Genomic DNA, 17,405 nt, shown 5'->3' on the forward strand with positions numbered 1-17,405 from the left:
TCCAAATCCAAAGAGGGCCCTAAAGAAGAATAGATTAGGTAAATGGGACCGCTATAAATTAAGAATTTACTGACTTACTTACTTACGTAACTGACCAACACAGTTTAACTGACCAACACAGATCAAGACATTTCCCTTTTCGCCGACACACTAACCCGGCATTATTAGGAGTGCAAGTGCATTTATCTTTAGTTTTGACAGTGCATATATATGCTTTACTGGTATATACAGCATTAAAATACTCGTTTTTTTCGGAAAAAATAAATGTAATATAATCATTAGGATATGAAAGTATATATTAAAACAACAACAATACCAAATGCATTTAAAATACCTTCATTTCACTCATCCTTGATCAGAATGATTTTTACACGAGCATTCAGGCACAACATGTCCTCTGTTTGAAAGAGCCATGTACGTTTGCTTTTGGTAGAAAATACTAGTATACTGCGGTAAATGTAGCAGTTTCCATGCTTCTACCTTTAAGATGTTATGCTATATTGTAAATGTTCGTGATTTGGAACTCTAGATAGTATTGTTTGCTATTAAATAATTGTCAGTTCCAAAAAGGAAAAGCGTCAAAAAACTGGAAAAAAGTCTTTCCCAGTGTGGGATTCGAACCCATAACCTCCAAGAAATCTGAAAGATTACCTGACAGCGTGTAAAGCAACCTTGTTTTCTACAAACAAAAAAGAAACATGAAAATCCATCGCTAACCAAATATATATGACTCGAAATGATGTTTGTTCATTTTTTTGTTGATATTATATGCGATTTGTCTCGGGCAGGAAAGAACGATTTGTATGCAAATCGGGAACTGCGTGTCATTGCGGAGTTCTTGCCTCTACATAATAAAACCTGAAATATTACTTTGAAAGTATCCGTAAATGTTTTGTTTTGTTTTTTTTTCAAAAAAAAACTCAAGTTTTCACTAGCCTATTATAGGGGAAATGTGCAAATAAAAATAAATGCTATGTCACTGTTTTTCTTCCTGATTTAGGGTCATGTGTTTGCCTCAGATCTATGTTATTCATATTAATCACCTCTATAACTCTATATTGTTTCGTCTTAAATTTAAGAGATTTTGCCTTCATTCGTAAGCAGGTAGTGAAACAATATCCGTGAGGGTAATGGGTTTATGTCTTACTCTGCACGTCATTTGTTTACCATTTTGTAATACTTTTTCTTTTTGAAAATAATCACGATTAAATAGCAACTGGTACTATCAAATCACATCAAATTCCTCGATTGACTTTACTCATATACACGTTATGCAACAAGTGATTCCGCATACATTATTTTAATAGCTAGTTCCTCGTTTCAGCTATACACACGCACAAATTTAGTTATACACTTGTATTTCATTTAGTCTTTACACTAATTCCCCGTTTTGTTGAAACACACAATTCCACATTTCGTCTATACACAAACACCCGGTTTATTATACACTCACCTCAGTTGGTTTAAACACAAAATGCCCCGTTTTGAATGTGAAAAATCTCATTGCTTAACTATTGAAGATAGCCTTAATCTAAAGCCTCGGATAATTTAAAGATGATAAGAATAAGAGTTGATAGAAATACGATAACTGTAGGTACAGTAATAAAGAAGTTCCCACTTAGTAGGTTTATAACTTACATCCCCGATTGGTAGCGTTTACATGTATGTGTGTGTGTGTGTGTGTGTGTGTGAGCGTGCGTGCGCGTGTGTGTGTGTGTGTGTTCGGGTTTAACGTCTTTTTCAACAATTTTTCAGTCATATAAACAACGGTGTCTACTTGTAGCAGTGAGCACAATGCCCAACTTTATAGTGCTGCCTCACTAGAATATCACGCCGTAGACACGTGGCATGATACCCCACCCAGTCACATTATACTGACACCGGGCTGACCAGTCCTAGCACTATCCCCTTAATGCTGAGCGCCAAGCGAGGAAGCTGCTAGTCCCATTTTTACGTCTTTGGTATGACGCGGCCGGCGATCGAACTCACGACCTCCCGCGCTCGAAGCGGACGCTCTACCACTAGGCTACCGAGGCGGTGTTAATTAAAAATTGAGACGAAGAACAACTTTTCAACGCGATACTTCTCTGTCTCCTTCTCCCACTTGGAAACTTATTATTTCTTAAATAACCTTCGGGCAGAAGTAAAACTTACCTACATTTCTTCCACAATATGTAATCTAAGAGTAAAGGCAAAATAGAGAACTTTTACGCATCTAACACAGTATTTTTAAAGATGTCTAACTTTGCCCCCTTCTGTTTCAGATGTAAAATCACTTTGAACATCAAGAAATCACTTATCAAATGAAAAATTTTCACTTTTGTACAATAAATCAATAATACGTCTTGAAAGAAGTAAAAACTTACTAGAAAAAAGGAATATAAGGTAAAAATTTAGGTCCCAGTGGGGCTTGAACCTATGCCCCCTGATTTTTTTAAGTCAAAGTAGGTTTATTGTAGGAATTGAATACTTTTCGAAAGGAGGTACACAATTACATTGGTCATACCTTAAATGTTGACGGCTTACGTTGTCCTATATCATTATGTTAGATGTGTATAGTTTACATTGGCCTTTGTCATTATATTTATTGTTGATGGCTTACATTGCGTGTATCAATGTGTTAATTGTGGAAGTCACGTCTTCTCTAGATCTTTCTTCAAAATTTGTTATGATGAGACAAGTAAAACTACATTGGCAGGACTTAAACAATCTAAATGATTTAATAAAGTAAGATTTTATTTTCCAGCTTCCATATTCTCTTCACAACAATAGAACTCCACATTGTCGAGGGCAGTATCGTCACCGTGGTCTAACGGCCTCTCTACCCTGGTCCTCAAGCCACAGATTGCAGAATTTTGTGGACAAGTATCGCTCCAGCTTCCTGTACGACCATATAATCCATGCCCAGGTGGCGCTGCGAGTTCATAGGGTGTTGATGCTGCTGCAAAATCCCTGCATTTAAACTTTACGTAATTTGCCCCTGTGTCATCACCACCCTGTTTTGAGAGGAAATCAAGACATTTAAACTTTACGTAATTGACACCTGTGTCGTCACCATACTGTTTTGAGAGGTAAATCAAGACATTTAAGCTTTACGTAATTGGCCCCTGTGTCGTCACCATCCTGTTTTGAGAGGAAAATCAAGACATTTAAACTTTACGTAATTGGCCCCTGTGTCGTCACCATCCTGTTTTGAGAGGAAAATCAAGACATTTAAGCTTTACGTAATTGGCCCCTGTGTCGTCACCATACTTTTTTGAGAGGAAAATCAAGACATTTAAACTTTACGTAATTGGCCCCTGTGTCATCGCCACCCTGTTTTGAGAGGAAAATCAAGACATGTAAACTTTACGTAATTGGCTCCTGTGTCATTACCACCCTGTTTTGAGAGCAAATTCAAACGTTTGAAAATAAGATGAATATGAATTTGATCGGTTCTATAAAAATAAGTATTGAACAAATATTTTCGTTCCTTACAATACAAAGCTAAAGTAGCTGTAGAAAAACAGTTAAAAAAGTGTCTTCCTTGTCTTATGTCTCCGCAATACACGTTCAGCAGTAAACAAATAGTCCTTACAAATGCGAAGCGTACTGATCTCTCCTTACAAGGTTCAGACTCTTTCTAGCAAATAAAATTTCAAGTCAAGATAACATATTTCTGTCAAACAATACTGTAAAATCATTTAATTTCGTGGGCATGAAATTTCGTGGTTTTGGTCAAAACGGCAATTTCGTGGGGATACGAATTCGTGGATTTCAACTTTTGAACATAAAACAAATGGGAATTTTATTTGTTCGTTGGGATTAAATTTCGTGGATTGACACTACAACGAAATCCACGAAAATTAGTCCCCCACGAAAATTAATGATTTCACTGTATTTACGACAAACAAAAAGACTTTATACTCGTTTCTTTATTATAATGACTTGCTAGGCAGACAGAGATCATCAAAAATAAAAAGGAATTTGTTGCTTTTTGTATAAAGTCCGAGAAAAAATGTAAAACGCGATTGTCATTTCTAAAGAACGTTTACACATTTTGAAATATAGTATTCAATACGTACACCTAAATCCCGTTCAACTTGCAGATCAAATGCTGTAAGAAAGGTAGGTGTTCCCTCAACCTTATGACATGATACATTGCTGTGCCAATGTCCCCAGATCCCTTGAATTGAGGTGATCTTTCCACCGAAACGCACGTCATCAAGTCCCATACAGAACAGCGAGACTGCATTTAATGACGTATCATCTCCACCTCCTTGACCTCCTTCGATCTGAAAAAATAAGCTTTTCGTCGATATTCAACACTCACAATATGCCGTCAACCATAAAAGGGATAGTACCTAACATTATATTTGATCCGCACTATGAGAAAACCAACATAGTGTTTTTGCGACCAGCATGGATCCAGACAAGCCTGCGCATCCGCGCAGTCTGGTCAGGATCCATATTTTTCGCTTTCAAACCCTAATTGCAATTAGAGAAACCGTTAGCGAACAGTATGGATCCTGACTAGACTGCGCGGATGCGCAGGTTGGTCTGGATCCATGCTGGTCGCAAATGCACTATGTTGGTTTTCTCATGGTGCGGCTCAATTATTTTTATTTAAAGGCATTTAAAATTAACCTTGCCATACCACGTTCTTTGACATTATATAAGAGCAACTGATAAATAAAAGCGGACTGCTTATCAAAATTCAATGAGCGTTTTCTCTACGTAATCTGGTAATTTATCAAAGAAAATGTCACCTAAATAGGCTCCGTCGCATGTCTGATCCTTAAGGTATTAGATCACTAATAGAGAACCTCCTTTTTGAAGAGTATTTAATTCCTACCATAAACCTACTTTTACTCTAATTCTTAGGGGTGCGTAGGTTCAAGCCCTACTGGGACCAAATTTTTTTTTCTTTATTTTTCTTTTTTACTTGTAAGTTTTTACTTCTTTCAAGACTTATTATTGATGTTTTGTACAAAAATGGAAAAAGATGAATCTTATAAGCGATTTTTTGGTGTTCAAAGAGAATTTACTACTTAAACAGAAGGGGTAGAGTTACACATCTTTAAAAATATTGAGTTACGCATGGTGAAAGTTCTCTATTTTGCTTTCACTCTTAGATTATATATTGTGGAAGAAATTTAGGTAGGTTTTACGCCTTCTCTAAGGTTATTTTTAAATGGAGTAAGCAAAATTCAAAACAGAAACACATCATTTGACCTTATTTTTTCAATGTTGAAGTATGAATTCTGTCTCATTAAATCTCTTTACTTGAGACACCATAGAAAAAATGATATTAACATTTTTATTTTGTGTTTTATAATTGGTTACCAATAGTTTAATGTTTCTTCTATTGAAATTAATGGTAAAATGAGTTATCTGCAAACGTTTTAAATAGTGGCTATCACTTTGAAATTTGTCTCTACTTGAGCTTGAGGAGATACCGTAAGTTATTCAAAATTTATAAAAAACGGCACGGTAAAAGTTGTTTAAAATTTGCAAAATAGTGCAAAACACGGTTACCTTTCAGAATATACCAAGCAAAGGCCATTTTGTAAACATTACTATTAGTGACCTAATACCTTAATTTATCCTAAATGTAAACATCTCTGTGTCGATTAATTGGCAATAAAGATGCACTGACCTTCATGGCATATCCGACTGCGTACGTTCCCTCGGCACAAAATTGAGGTGGCCCCCAATTTCCCCACCATGCTCCATTCGACACTTTCAAAACTTTTACAACACGTCGTGGTGCAGTGGACAACAAAACAAAGGAATATCCTATGCTCAAATAGGACAGAAATGTGAACAAAAAACAAAAGTTCTGCCTGAACATTCCGGTGTCGTTAAAGGTTATTCATAAGAAGAATTTACTCTTATCACACTTTAGATAAGATGCCCTGTACTTGCTATTTTTGTCCTGTTCCATACATTACACAATAAAAAGTGGTCTTAAATTGTTATCAATATAATTTGCTCTATTGAGCATTTCCCTCACTTTCATTGAAATTTCTTTCTAACATTTTTGCGCCATATAAGAGCCTTTGAATGTGCATTATGGAGCGTGAATTTTTGCTACTTTAAAAGTTATATATACAAAGACGTTAACATGACTGTTTATCCTTGAGTATGAATAATACTAAATGCAGCCATGCGAGCGGAGCTACACGAAAATCTCATACTTTTAGCTTATTTTGCATAGGAATATCCATCCTGCTGAATAGTTATAATATAATAACGTGAACAGAAATAATCATTTGTTGCCAGGGTTATTACGCAGCAAAAACATATGTATGTTTTTTAAGCTTTCATAGAAATATCGCCACTGTGGTATCAGTTATAACAAATGAAGACACGCGGGAGAAGTTTTGTAACCCGTTGTATAAATAAAAAATGTTAATTATGTGCGAGCGAAGCGAGCAGAACATTTTTCAACCATTTACAATTTAGTTGCTTGGAAATAATGTAGACATGTATACATTTCTGATTTGTATAACAACAGGTACAAAAAATATACTTGCAGATATAAATCCGAAATGTACCTGCCGGTATAAACATGTACCTGCACGTACAATTTTATACTTGCACGTAGAATGCAGATATGTTTCGGATTTAGTACTAGTAGCCTCCTCGCTTGGCGCACAGCATTAGGATGATAGTACTACGACTGGCGTCTAAAGTACATTTTACAAAAATATGAAATCGTCATGTAAAAATGGAGGAAATAAATCTAAGGGAGAGTTAATTAATTATTTGTTTATTTTCCGGCTTCAGAGTTTTCTTCGCAACAATAAAACATGACATTGTTGAGAGCAGTATCGTCACCACTTCCTTGATCCCCTTCAACTGCTGTCCTCAACCCACAGATGGCGGAATTGGCGGGACAACTACCACTCCAACTTCCCAAACGACCATATAATCCATGCCCTGGTGCAATTGCCAGTTCCCTTTGGTAAGTTAAAGCAGCAAAATCCCTACAGTGGAATTTCACATAGTTGGCCGCTGTGTCATCACCGCTCTGTTTTTGATCAAACGAAATAATGTGATTTCAAAATACGCTCTTCAAATAAATAAAATACCAAGGTAATAACAATCACAATTTACCAACATTTTATAGCATTTTTTTTTCAGTTTTCATGCAATCTGTTAGATATTTATTTAAGGAACAAAAACCCATTGCACAGAGTTAAATCCCTGTTGGAAATGTATATCTTATTACTTTTGATGAATTTTGTAATTACCTCCCATTAATATAAATGTATTAAAAAGGTGGTCCATTTCTTTTTATTTCAATACAATGCCTACTTTTACATGTGCATTTGATAAATATTGGGATATTTAAACAACCTAAAATAAAAGGCAAGTTTTAAAATAGCGTTTAGCTGCGTAAATTTATTTTGGTCGTGCAACTGAGATAGACAAAGGGAGGTAATAACATTTTTATAAACTTGTATTTCTACTTTATTTTGGCAAAATATGTACTTATCAATGCTAATCTTTCACAACTTTAATGCAATAGTGCATTATATTCATATTATAATCGCAAAATAGGTTGATTTAATTTATACTTATGCCAAAGTGACGCTATCATAGTTGGGCTAGCAGGTTTTAAAATATTTTCAGTGAAAATCTGGAGTTTTTTAAGAACTCGGTGAACAAACATAAGTGTAAATGATCAGTTGATTAAGTTTTATACAAAGCAATTAGTTGACAGAAATCTGATTATCCACCTAACAAGTATAACAGTGAAATCTTGATTTGATTTGATCTAATTCTTGCACGGGAAATGTTTATGCCAAATTATCTGAATGATGTATAAAGTAGTCATAGGCAAGAGAAAATTGTCGACTGGATACACAAATATACACACGCACTGACGCGCAAAATGCTCACGCGGATAAGTGAAAAACTATATACCCCCGCACCAAATCCAACCACCCCGCCGCCATTACTAATAGCAGGGCACATAAATTTATGTTCGTCTGAGTGCATACCTTTTGGTCAGGTTCAACTTGTAGAACAAATTCTGTCAGAAATGTTGGTGCACCGTTTCGAGTTGGACACGTGACCTCGTTATGCCAATGACCAAACGGTCCTTCTCGAGAAGTAATTTTCCCGCCAGAACGTACCGCATCAAGACCTTTACAGTCAAGTTGAATGGAATTTAACGCGGTATCGTCTCCGCTCCCTTGACCTGGTTCTACCTGTGATATAATTGATTAACAAGACATACCTTAATTCAACGGACTTCAAAGATATAAGCATGCGAGTTAATGTAATTCCAAACTACACAATTTTATTAGATAATATAGATCTACCTACGCATTTTCTGTCTGAAATTTAGCATGTGGTTTCACTAACGAATACAAAATCCTGTATTCAACTCCCATCGGATACGGAAATATATGCTTTAGTGGTTACTTCAAATATGACGTCAGAAATGACGAAATAATGGTGTCAAAAAGTTAACCGTTTCAAATGAGTTTTCAGTCTTTTTAATCATAGCAATTCGTGATAGTTATAGTATGTGTGAGAGTGTGTTACGAGGATATATCTACGGAATTCCGTTAGGGCCATCGCCTTTGAATGTATTGATCTGAAACGCGATACTCGATAGTACGATGATGAAAACGCGAAATCACGAAACCACGATAACGAAAACGCGACAGCACGATGATGATAACGCGATACTACGATAACGAAAACGCGATAGTACGATAGTACGATGATGATAATGCGATACACTATCGCGTTTTCATCATCGTACTGTCGCGTTTTCACCATCGTACTATCGTATTATCGCATTTTCGCTATTGTAGTATCGTGATTTCGCAATATCATTATCGTACTATCGCGTTATCACCATCGTACTGTCGCGTTATCATCATCGTACTGTCGCATTATCATCATCGTACTGTCGCGTTATCACCATCGTACTGTCGCGTTATCACCATCGTACTATCGCGTTATCATCATCGTACTGTCGCCTTCCGGCGGTGCCCATGCGCACAGAAGAATTTCCTCTCCAGTGTTCTGGTTTCTATTTATCTTGTTATTTAAGCTCTGTTGAAATTAAAAATGATTTCTATTGCTTGCTAATGGGTTGTAAAAAGTTTTTTCAGCTAAAACCAAATATGTACTTAGGCAAAAACTCTGCAGGTCAATCGGTTTGAGTTTTCTATATAGTATATGATAACAAGAAAAAAAAAGAATGTTATATTGTACCATGATCAGGGCGTTTTTTGTTTGTTTTTATTTTGGTCTGACATATGATGATGAATATTTTCACAAATATGATGGTTTATATTTCAACACTGAAAAGCAAATGCATGTCTTGTAAAGCTCAGGTCATTGATGTTGAATTCCGTAAGACGCATAACAACACTGAAATCGGAGCATCGCAAATATTCGAAGAATATTGTTTGCAGTTTTCATGGCACATAGTTTCTTTTAATTCATCAAAGTCTGGCAATTTTCTGCAAAAATAAAATAAAAAGTAAAGCAGTTTACAACCAAAAGTGAGTTAACGCCCCCTTACTCAGACATTTTATTTATGATTTTACAGGAATGAGAAATGCAGTAAAATTATATCTGCACAGCATTCTGAACCTGTTCAACATCCAACACGCTTTGTCTCCCTAAATTCATTTTCTGTAAATGACTCTTAAATTGACGAAAGCTAAAAAAGCATGGAAAAATGTTAATTATTTTTTGCTTTTGACTAACTAGCAGCTGTAGCTATAGGAGGATCATCAATACAAATCAAGATTTTCACACACTAGCACCCGCGTTCGAATCTGCATATCACCCTATCGCTAGAGCAGGAGCTGTAGTTCTAAAAGTATAACTTCTAATCTTCTCATTTTTAGCATGCACATGCGCAACGGAAGGCGATGGTGCGATAATGATAACGCGACAGTACGATGGTGATAACGCGACAATACGATGGTGCTAACGCGACAGTACGATGATGATAATGCGACAGTACGATGGTGATAACGCGACAGTACGATGGTGATAACGCGATAGTACGATAATGATATTGCGAAATCTCGATACTACGATAACGAAAACGCGATAATACGACAGTACGATGGTGAAAACGCGACAGTACGATGGTGAAAACGCGATAGTATATCGCATTATCATCATCGTACTATCGTATTATCGCGTTTTCGTTATCGTAGTATCGCGTTATCATCATCGTGTTGTCGCGTTTTCGTTATCGTAGTTTCGTGATTTCGCGTTTTCATCATCGTACTATCGAGTATCGCGTTTCAGATCAACACATACAAAGGCGATGGCCCTAACGGAATTCCGTATATATCAGAGCTAGGGGTACATCTCGGTATTTTTCTCTGCACATATCTGTCTCGGCCTACCGGCCGAGACAGATATGTGCAGAGAAAAATACCGAGATGTACCCCTAGCTCTGATATATCCTCGTAACACACGAGCATTACATATTATAACTGTTTTATCGCATAGTTTTATCATTAAAATTTATATATTATTTTCATTTAAATTTGTTTATTATTATTTTTACTCTTTTGATTCCCTTTCTGCGCCTCGCTGACTGAAACACTAAAACTTCTGTTTTAGAAAATGTGTTCCCCAGATAAAAGTATCCAACAGATTTCTGCATTGTTTTTAAATCTTTGCATTTCATTGGCCAAACATATTGTAAAACTTGTTGTTTTGTTTGTAAAAAAAAAATCAAAGAAAAAGAAACATTTGAGAAATCTCAGAATTTCATATATTTCATGTATTTCTGAATTTGGCGATAACTATCGAATTTTTTAAACATTCTAGTTTATTTATTCTTTTACTTTATAAATGTAGGTGTTTGTGATAATTCTTTCTCTGTGAACTGTAAATTGGAGCTAAAATCATCTTTTCTTTGAAAGGAAAAAATTATACTCCCTCGATAGGACCTCGATAGAGAAAAAGTGTTGCGATATATATCGGAACAGTTTTGTAAAATATCAGCACAGATTTTGTAGTATTAATGTGTGTTACCATGTTTAACATACTGCAAAGATCAAAGGAAAACTGCCGCACTATGCGATAATGGCTGATGATACAACACTACAAATAGGTATATGTATACAATACAAAGGATATCATAACAATAGCTCAGATAGAGTCCATGAAGAGAATTCTTCGTTTCCCTCCCTATCGGTTCTTTTTTCATGAAGAATTCACTTCATGAACTCTATCTATAACATAAACAACACACATCCATTGTTAATATTTCACTGGTGTTATTTTTTACTGGTGTTTCTCCATAAAGTCCCAATGTCACGAAACATCAGTCCCTTCTTACTTCATTCAATGATTAATTCAACAACCGCCTGAAGTCTAAAATGCGTTTAATTAAGGAAACAAGTAGGCCACAAAAACAAATACCTTGATCGCATATCCTATGGCATAAGTTCCCTCCGCACAAAACTGGGGCGGACCCCAGCCACCCCATGGCGCGCCATTAGAGGCCTTCAGAACTTTAATCACACGTCTTGGGGCATTGTTCACTAAAATCAAAGCATTTCCTGGCAATAATTGGGTCAGAAAAAGAAACAAGAGCGCAAATGTCGACGTGTCCATCTTTGTGGGACAAGCTGATCAACATTGACTTATGGTACTTTTAATAATGGAATGGTCCGTTATCTAGGTAGAGTTAATCAGTACGATAGTGGTTCTTACCTAAATTATGCAAGGTAAATAATGCTGATTTCCCTAATCAGCAGACGAGTCTATAAATCGAATGGCCTTATCTCATGTTTGACCAGTCATGCTAACACCAAAAGAACCGACTGCTGGGTCATTATTAAAATATTTCCTTTTGTTTCCTAATGTGTGTCACCATTCTTTTCTCGGACTAGAATTTTCGTACACTGTGTCCTTCGGTGAAACTGAATAAATAAGCTTGCAAATGGTTACTCCTAGAGACTTCGAAATAATCGTTTGACGGCATAATATTATCTGTTTAAAATTACTCGCCCTCAGTTTTGGTGTAATTTTCAACACTTTCTTTTTCACTAAGTCTGGCTAATTATACTATAGAAACAAGCATGGAACACGCGTGGGGAACCTTTTTGATTATGGTAAGCAGTTTTCAGTTAAAGGCAAAGAAAATCTCCTATATAAGTGACACCCCCCCCCCCCCCCCCCCCCCCCTCCCAAATACCAGACTTTTTAATCCCCAATATACAAGATCCTGTCTGGTCCAGTCTGATAAGGGTCCATAAAACCCCTGTAGACTTGACATGTAGCCTAATTATTGTCAGAGGATCATAAATTTTATTGCCTACAGGTAAATTGGTTATTTCCTGTGTTTTGCATTTTATTAATTGAAATGCTGTTGTTTTTTTAGTCTTTTTTCAGCATGTACACAAAATTATTTTTATTGATAAGATACTAATTTTGATTGCTCTGTCATGTTGAGTAATGTCCTGGCCAATTAAATTATAACTCTTATAGCAAAGCATTTCTCACTATAAAATAATTATTCAAAACTTAATAAGAGAAATTACAAGTTTGTTTATTCAATGATTATGATCTTTTTATCAAAAGTAACAAAATAAAAACGAAAAAACAAAAGAATGATAATTGCTGGATTTTATTAGAAATTAAAGAAGCGTTCAGTTGCATTTTTAATAGATAAAGAAGGTATATAGACAGTAGGATGTTATATATTAAAAATGCTTAATTCCTATTGTGTTGTCTAAATAATGTTAACTTTCTTTTATGTATAATAAAATACAGCAATAAAGATATATCATTGTCCAAATACACAATAATTTATTACTTCTAAAAGCTATGTGCCTGAATGCATTTTTTATATTTTTGATAATAAAAAACAGCAATAATGAGATGTAATTGTTAAAAAACTTACTTTATTAAAAATATGATAAAACACTGTTGTATCTTATCACTTTGTTTATTTAGCCCTAATTCAATCAAGCTTTCTCGTTTTAAAGATGAGAACTGATTTGCTATAAAGGTGGGAAATATCACCTGCAATTTATTTACTGCACAGTAGCTATACAGTAGCTTATTATGATAAACAGAAGCAAGTCTACCAATGGTCCTGACTTGTGTATTGGCCCTTATCACCAATACGCAGACCTTATCATCTCCATAGGCCACATACCAGGCATACCAGAATCAGTGTCTTTAAGATGGACATCGAGGCACGCGTGTCAGTTTTTAAATACTTTAATTTTGAGTTATTATATGAGCCGCACCATGAGAAAACCAACATAGTGGCTTTGCGACCAGAATGGATCAGACCAGCCTGCGCATCCGCGCAGTCTGGTCAGGATCCATCCTGTTTCGTTTTTAAAGCCTATTGTAATTAGAGAAACGGTTAGCGAACAGTATTGATCCTGACCAGACTCTGCGGATGCGCAGGCTGGTCTGGATTCATGCTGGTCGCAAAGCCACTATGTTGGTTTTCTCATGGCACGGCTCATATTAAGTTTTTGTAGAAAATAATGAGAGCGAATGTTGTAATTGAAGAAGCAAAACTCAGTCTCATTGTCAGAAGTAGTACAACAAATAATGTTAATGTTATTGAAAAACAAATAATGAAATCCTGTACAAAGCCCCTTTTTATAACATGATAAAGAGAACGATAACTTCTATAGTTTATTCTGTAAACTGTCAAGGGACTCTTACAGGACATTGCCGATTAATAATGTAACGTAGCGTGGCCATTCAATACAACAAACATAACCTTTTAACCAGTTTTATTTATCATAGCAACAGTCTTTAATATTTTAAACATAACATTTTAGCTAGATATTATTAAGTAAAGGTGACCTTATCAATCTAGCATTTTTAACCCATCTTTCTCTCTAACTCTCAATCTAACTCCCGATAATTATATTTCAGCATATATATTTAATTAAGCAGTCTAGCCGCTATGTAAAATCACGCAATTCGTCGTGCCTTTTCCTTAAACATATTTAACTTTGATCCCGGAAATAAATGGTATAAACAACTAAGTATACCTGTTTAACCCTTGGGCTACATGTTTTGTGTCAGGTTTGATAATTCAGCAAACTTAAAATATTTTCTATTTAGATTCAAGTATTACAGTTTATCATCTTTCTCCGTAACATATTGAACAATGATTTATATAATATACAATATTCCGAACCTTTCAAACCTGTTACATTACAAATCAAATGAAGGAATTTGTAATGTAATTTCAAAAAAGGGTGCTAGGCTATTGTTTTAAAAGACTAAATTATTCAATGTCTTGTATAGTATATATTCATTCAAAATTAGTTAAAGGCTTTCACCGGAAACTCTTGACCTTTTAAAATTGTTGAAATATGAAACTGACAAGTTATCGTAGCTCTGGGCAGGTTAAGACATAACACCGGGAAAACTACATCTTAATTTGGTAATCAACCGGTGCATATAAAAGGTCTATGTACTAGACATTCAGGGGAGGCGAGGCGGCAGAGCCACCAACCGTGGTTCTGCCAACCTAAGTCAAAAATACCATTATGCCTCGTTAGGTTACCTTCCAAATATGTAGATTTCATGAAAGACAACTCAAACATAATTAGTTCTTAACATTTTACAGTAGCTAAATATTATTTGAAAGATGGACACTGAGACAATAAAATTACTTGTATTAAAAGACTTTCTTTAACTACCTGAAATTAAATAAACATCAGAAATGAACTGTTGTGTCTTCGATCTTATATATGTGTGTGAAAGTTCTACCACAGGTTTTACAAGTCTGGTAGCACTGGTGTCATGTGGATTTTAGAGGCCATTACGTTACAATAAATAGACACTGTTATACCTATAACTGGTATGGATAAGCATTCGTGTCTCTAAACAAATGAAACACAACAAACCATACAAAATATCATCAGTTTTAACTAGGCTTACAACTAAGGGTAATCCTATAGACCCAAATCTTTTAGTGTATTTTATAAAGTATTCTATGCCCGAAGGAACCTAATCACTGATTCTTTACATATGTCTTCAAATTAGTTTTATACGAAGTCCTCGTACTCTTATATGTGCAACGCCAGTGGGTTATATCCCATTCCCAAACAATACAAAAAAGTGACTGTCATTTTCAATAATTATTGTGACACGTTTCACTAGAGCATGGAAAAGTATATAAAAAGCAATCAAAATTTAAAGCCCTGCTCCAGTCCTACCTTTTAATTTTAGATTGTCACTGAAAAAGCATGAAAATCCTGACTATGAACAGTGACGCCTGTCAAAAAAAGAGTCTATTTTATATAAAATTCTATATAAAATACCTGTGTTTTTGCCAGCTAAAGTGTGACGCATGGCCGTTAACTATTACCCATTGTAATCATAGGTTGCATACATGCAATAGAATTTGAATAGCCGCGGAGCAGGGCTTTAAGCTTTACGGGAGTTACTGCTAGTTGCAAGGCTTGTTTTCAATATTGATAATGAGATAATATCTGTGCATAACTTTTTACGGATGGTTGGACAGTGTCTCATAATACTATATAATATTTCTATGGTCAATATGCAGAAAATGGTATGTTTTATGTGTGAAAACTTCAACTACAATGCCATTGAAAAAAAAGCTCTCGTATTCTTCATTTCTAAGTGCCACGAAGACAAATACTCTAAACGAAGATATGTCTAAACACAAATAACACATCTGTATTGATAACGTGGCATGAGTTACAGTGACCTCAGTTTAGGAGCTATCTAATGTATTCGCAAAACTGGCTCATTTCTGTTAAACTCAATTTGTTCAAAACTTATTATGGTCGGGGGCCTCCATGACCGAGTGGTTAAGGTCACTGACTTTAAATCACTTGCCCCTAACCGATGTGGGTTGAGCCCCACTCGGGACGTTGAATTCTTCATGTGTGGAGGCCATCCAGCTGGCGTACAGAAGATCGGTGGTTCTACCCAGGTGCCCGCTAGTGATGAAATAATGCACGGAGGGGCATCTGGGGTCTTCCCCCACCATCAAGCTGGACTCTTATACGTATCGACACGGATTTGAACCCACGACCTGATTGTGTGGAAATCGTATCCTTAGACAAGAGTAGGTTAGAGCTAAATTCGGGTCAATGTCTTGCTTCTTTATTTTCCAGCATCTGGATTCTCTTTACAACAATAAAACATGACATCATTGAGGGCTGTATCATCTCCACTTCCTTGGGGACTTTCGATCCTAGTTCTCAACCCGCAGATTGCGGAATTGGCAGGACAACTTTCGCTCCAGCTTCCCATATACCCATACAAGCCATGTCCGGGTGGAATTGACAGTTCGCTCGAGTAGGTTAAATCAGCAAAATCTCTACATTTGAACTTCACATAGTTGGCTGCTGTGTCGTCACCATGCTGTTTAATTGGAAAATTATATATTAAAAATTATGTAAATTCATACATTATGACTGACAATCTTGCAGAACGACGTTTGGTTAGTCTAGCATGGCTCCTTTGTTTGTAGGTGCAACAAAGAGCGTTATAAATTTTGCTATAAATAACGGTTACCCATGGAGCTGTGAGAGAACCTGGTTGCATCATGTATATGACGTCAACTTGCCACATTAACATCCGGATCAGTAAAATTCTGATGAAAGAAAGTCAGCATATTTTTTGTCATATTATTTCAAGGAAGCTATAGGAATGAATATAAGCAAGACCTTATTTGTGTTTTATTGTCTTTTATCGTTTTACTTACCAAGGCTTACACACTCGTGGTTTAATTCCTGTGCATTTGAGCTCTGAACCGTGGTATATCAGACTATAAACCACGTAAAAGTAAAGTCTGGATTATTTAGAGAGTATTACTCTCTTTGTGAATATGGAATAAGCATGTTCAATTTTTCCACGAGATGAGTCTACCGAGAAAAACCTGCAGCTGTGACACAAGTTCAAATGTGTTTATTTTTTTAATAGAAACTAAGTAAATTCAATTTAATCAAATAGGCATTGTAACTAAAAATACAGACTTCAAGTAGGCACTATCTATTTTAAATATATATGTAGCTAACTGCATCAAAGTACGCAGTCTGAAAAGAAATATTTTAGATATCATTTTCTGAAAAAGAGTTACTTGAGCTGAAAAAAAATGATCCTTGGTAAAATATCTGGAAAAAAATGGAGACAACTCCGCTAAAACTTTGTTGAAGGCTTAGGTGGCTACGTACATACAGTCGACATCAAATTCCGTTACTGGGTGTTTCGTTGTTCCTTTCAACAAGCGCAAAACGTTCAGCGACAGAAGTTTTAGTACTGTTGGACCTAAACTCTGGAATGAATTGTCTCTCGAAATAAGGAACTCAGACACAAAACATGTTTTCAAAAAGAAGTTGAAAACTCATTATTTTGGAAATTACTTTGCACTCTTTTAGAGACTGTGACTGTATTTTTTAGGA

General features: G+C 35.7%; 2 protein-coding genes across 2 annotated transcripts; both read right to left on the minus strand.

The window, feature by feature from the left end:
• Positions 1-2,715: 2,715 nt before the first annotated feature.
• Positions 2,716-5,877, minus strand: LOC128549838 (vitelline membrane outer layer protein 1-like). Its single transcript, XM_053527511.1, has 3 exons — positions 5,639-5,877; positions 4,065-4,274; positions 2,716-2,996 (listed from the first exon to the last, which is right to left on the minus strand). The coding sequence occupies exons 1-3, from the start codon at positions 5,831-5,833 to the stop codon at positions 2,736-2,738; spliced, it is 666 nt and encodes a 221-aa protein (XP_053383486.1). The 5' UTR covers positions 5,834-5,877; the 3' UTR covers positions 2,716-2,735.
• An 877-nt stretch (positions 5,878-6,754) lies between these two features.
• On the minus strand, positions 6,755-11,619 carry LOC123540028 (vitelline membrane outer layer protein 1-like). Its single transcript, XM_053525826.1, has 3 exons — positions 11,407-11,619; positions 7,992-8,201; positions 6,755-7,015 (listed from the first exon to the last, which is right to left on the minus strand). The coding sequence occupies exons 1-3, from the start codon at positions 11,599-11,601 to the stop codon at positions 6,755-6,757; spliced, it is 666 nt and encodes a 221-aa protein (XP_053381801.1). The 5' UTR covers positions 11,602-11,619.
• Between the last annotated feature and the right edge of the window lie 5,786 nt (positions 11,620-17,405).

The sequence above is a fragment of the Mercenaria mercenaria genome, chromosome 16, assembly GCF_021730395.1.
Source record: "Mercenaria mercenaria strain notata chromosome 16, MADL_Memer_1, whole genome shotgun sequence".
Lineage (NCBI taxonomy): Eukaryota > Metazoa > Mollusca > Bivalvia > Venerida > Veneridae > Mercenaria > Mercenaria mercenaria.

Coding starts and splice junctions, on each gene's coding strand:
- LOC128549838 (XM_053527511.1), bottom strand. CDS start 5,833: ATGTTCAGGCAGAACTTTTGTTTTTTGTTCACATTTCTGTCCTATTTG. Junction 4,275..5,638: donor CAGTCGGATATGCCATGAAG/GTCAGTGCATCT, acceptor TTATTTTTTCAG/ATCGAAGGAGGTCAAGGAGG. Junction 2,997..4,064: donor AAGTTGAACGGGATTTAGGT/GTACGTATTGAA, acceptor CTCTCAAAACAG/GGTGGTGATGACACAGGGGC.
- LOC123540028 (XM_053525826.1), bottom strand. CDS start 11,601: ATGGACACGTCGACATTTGCGCTCTTGTTTCTTTTTCTGACCCAATTA. Junction 8,202..11,406: donor CCATAGGATATGCGATCAAG/GTATTTGTTTTT, acceptor ATTATATCACAG/GTAGAACCAGGTCAAGGGAG. Junction 7,016..7,991: donor AAGTTGAACCTGACCAAAAG/GTATGCACTCAG, acceptor GATCAAAAACAG/AGCGGTGATGACACAGCGGC.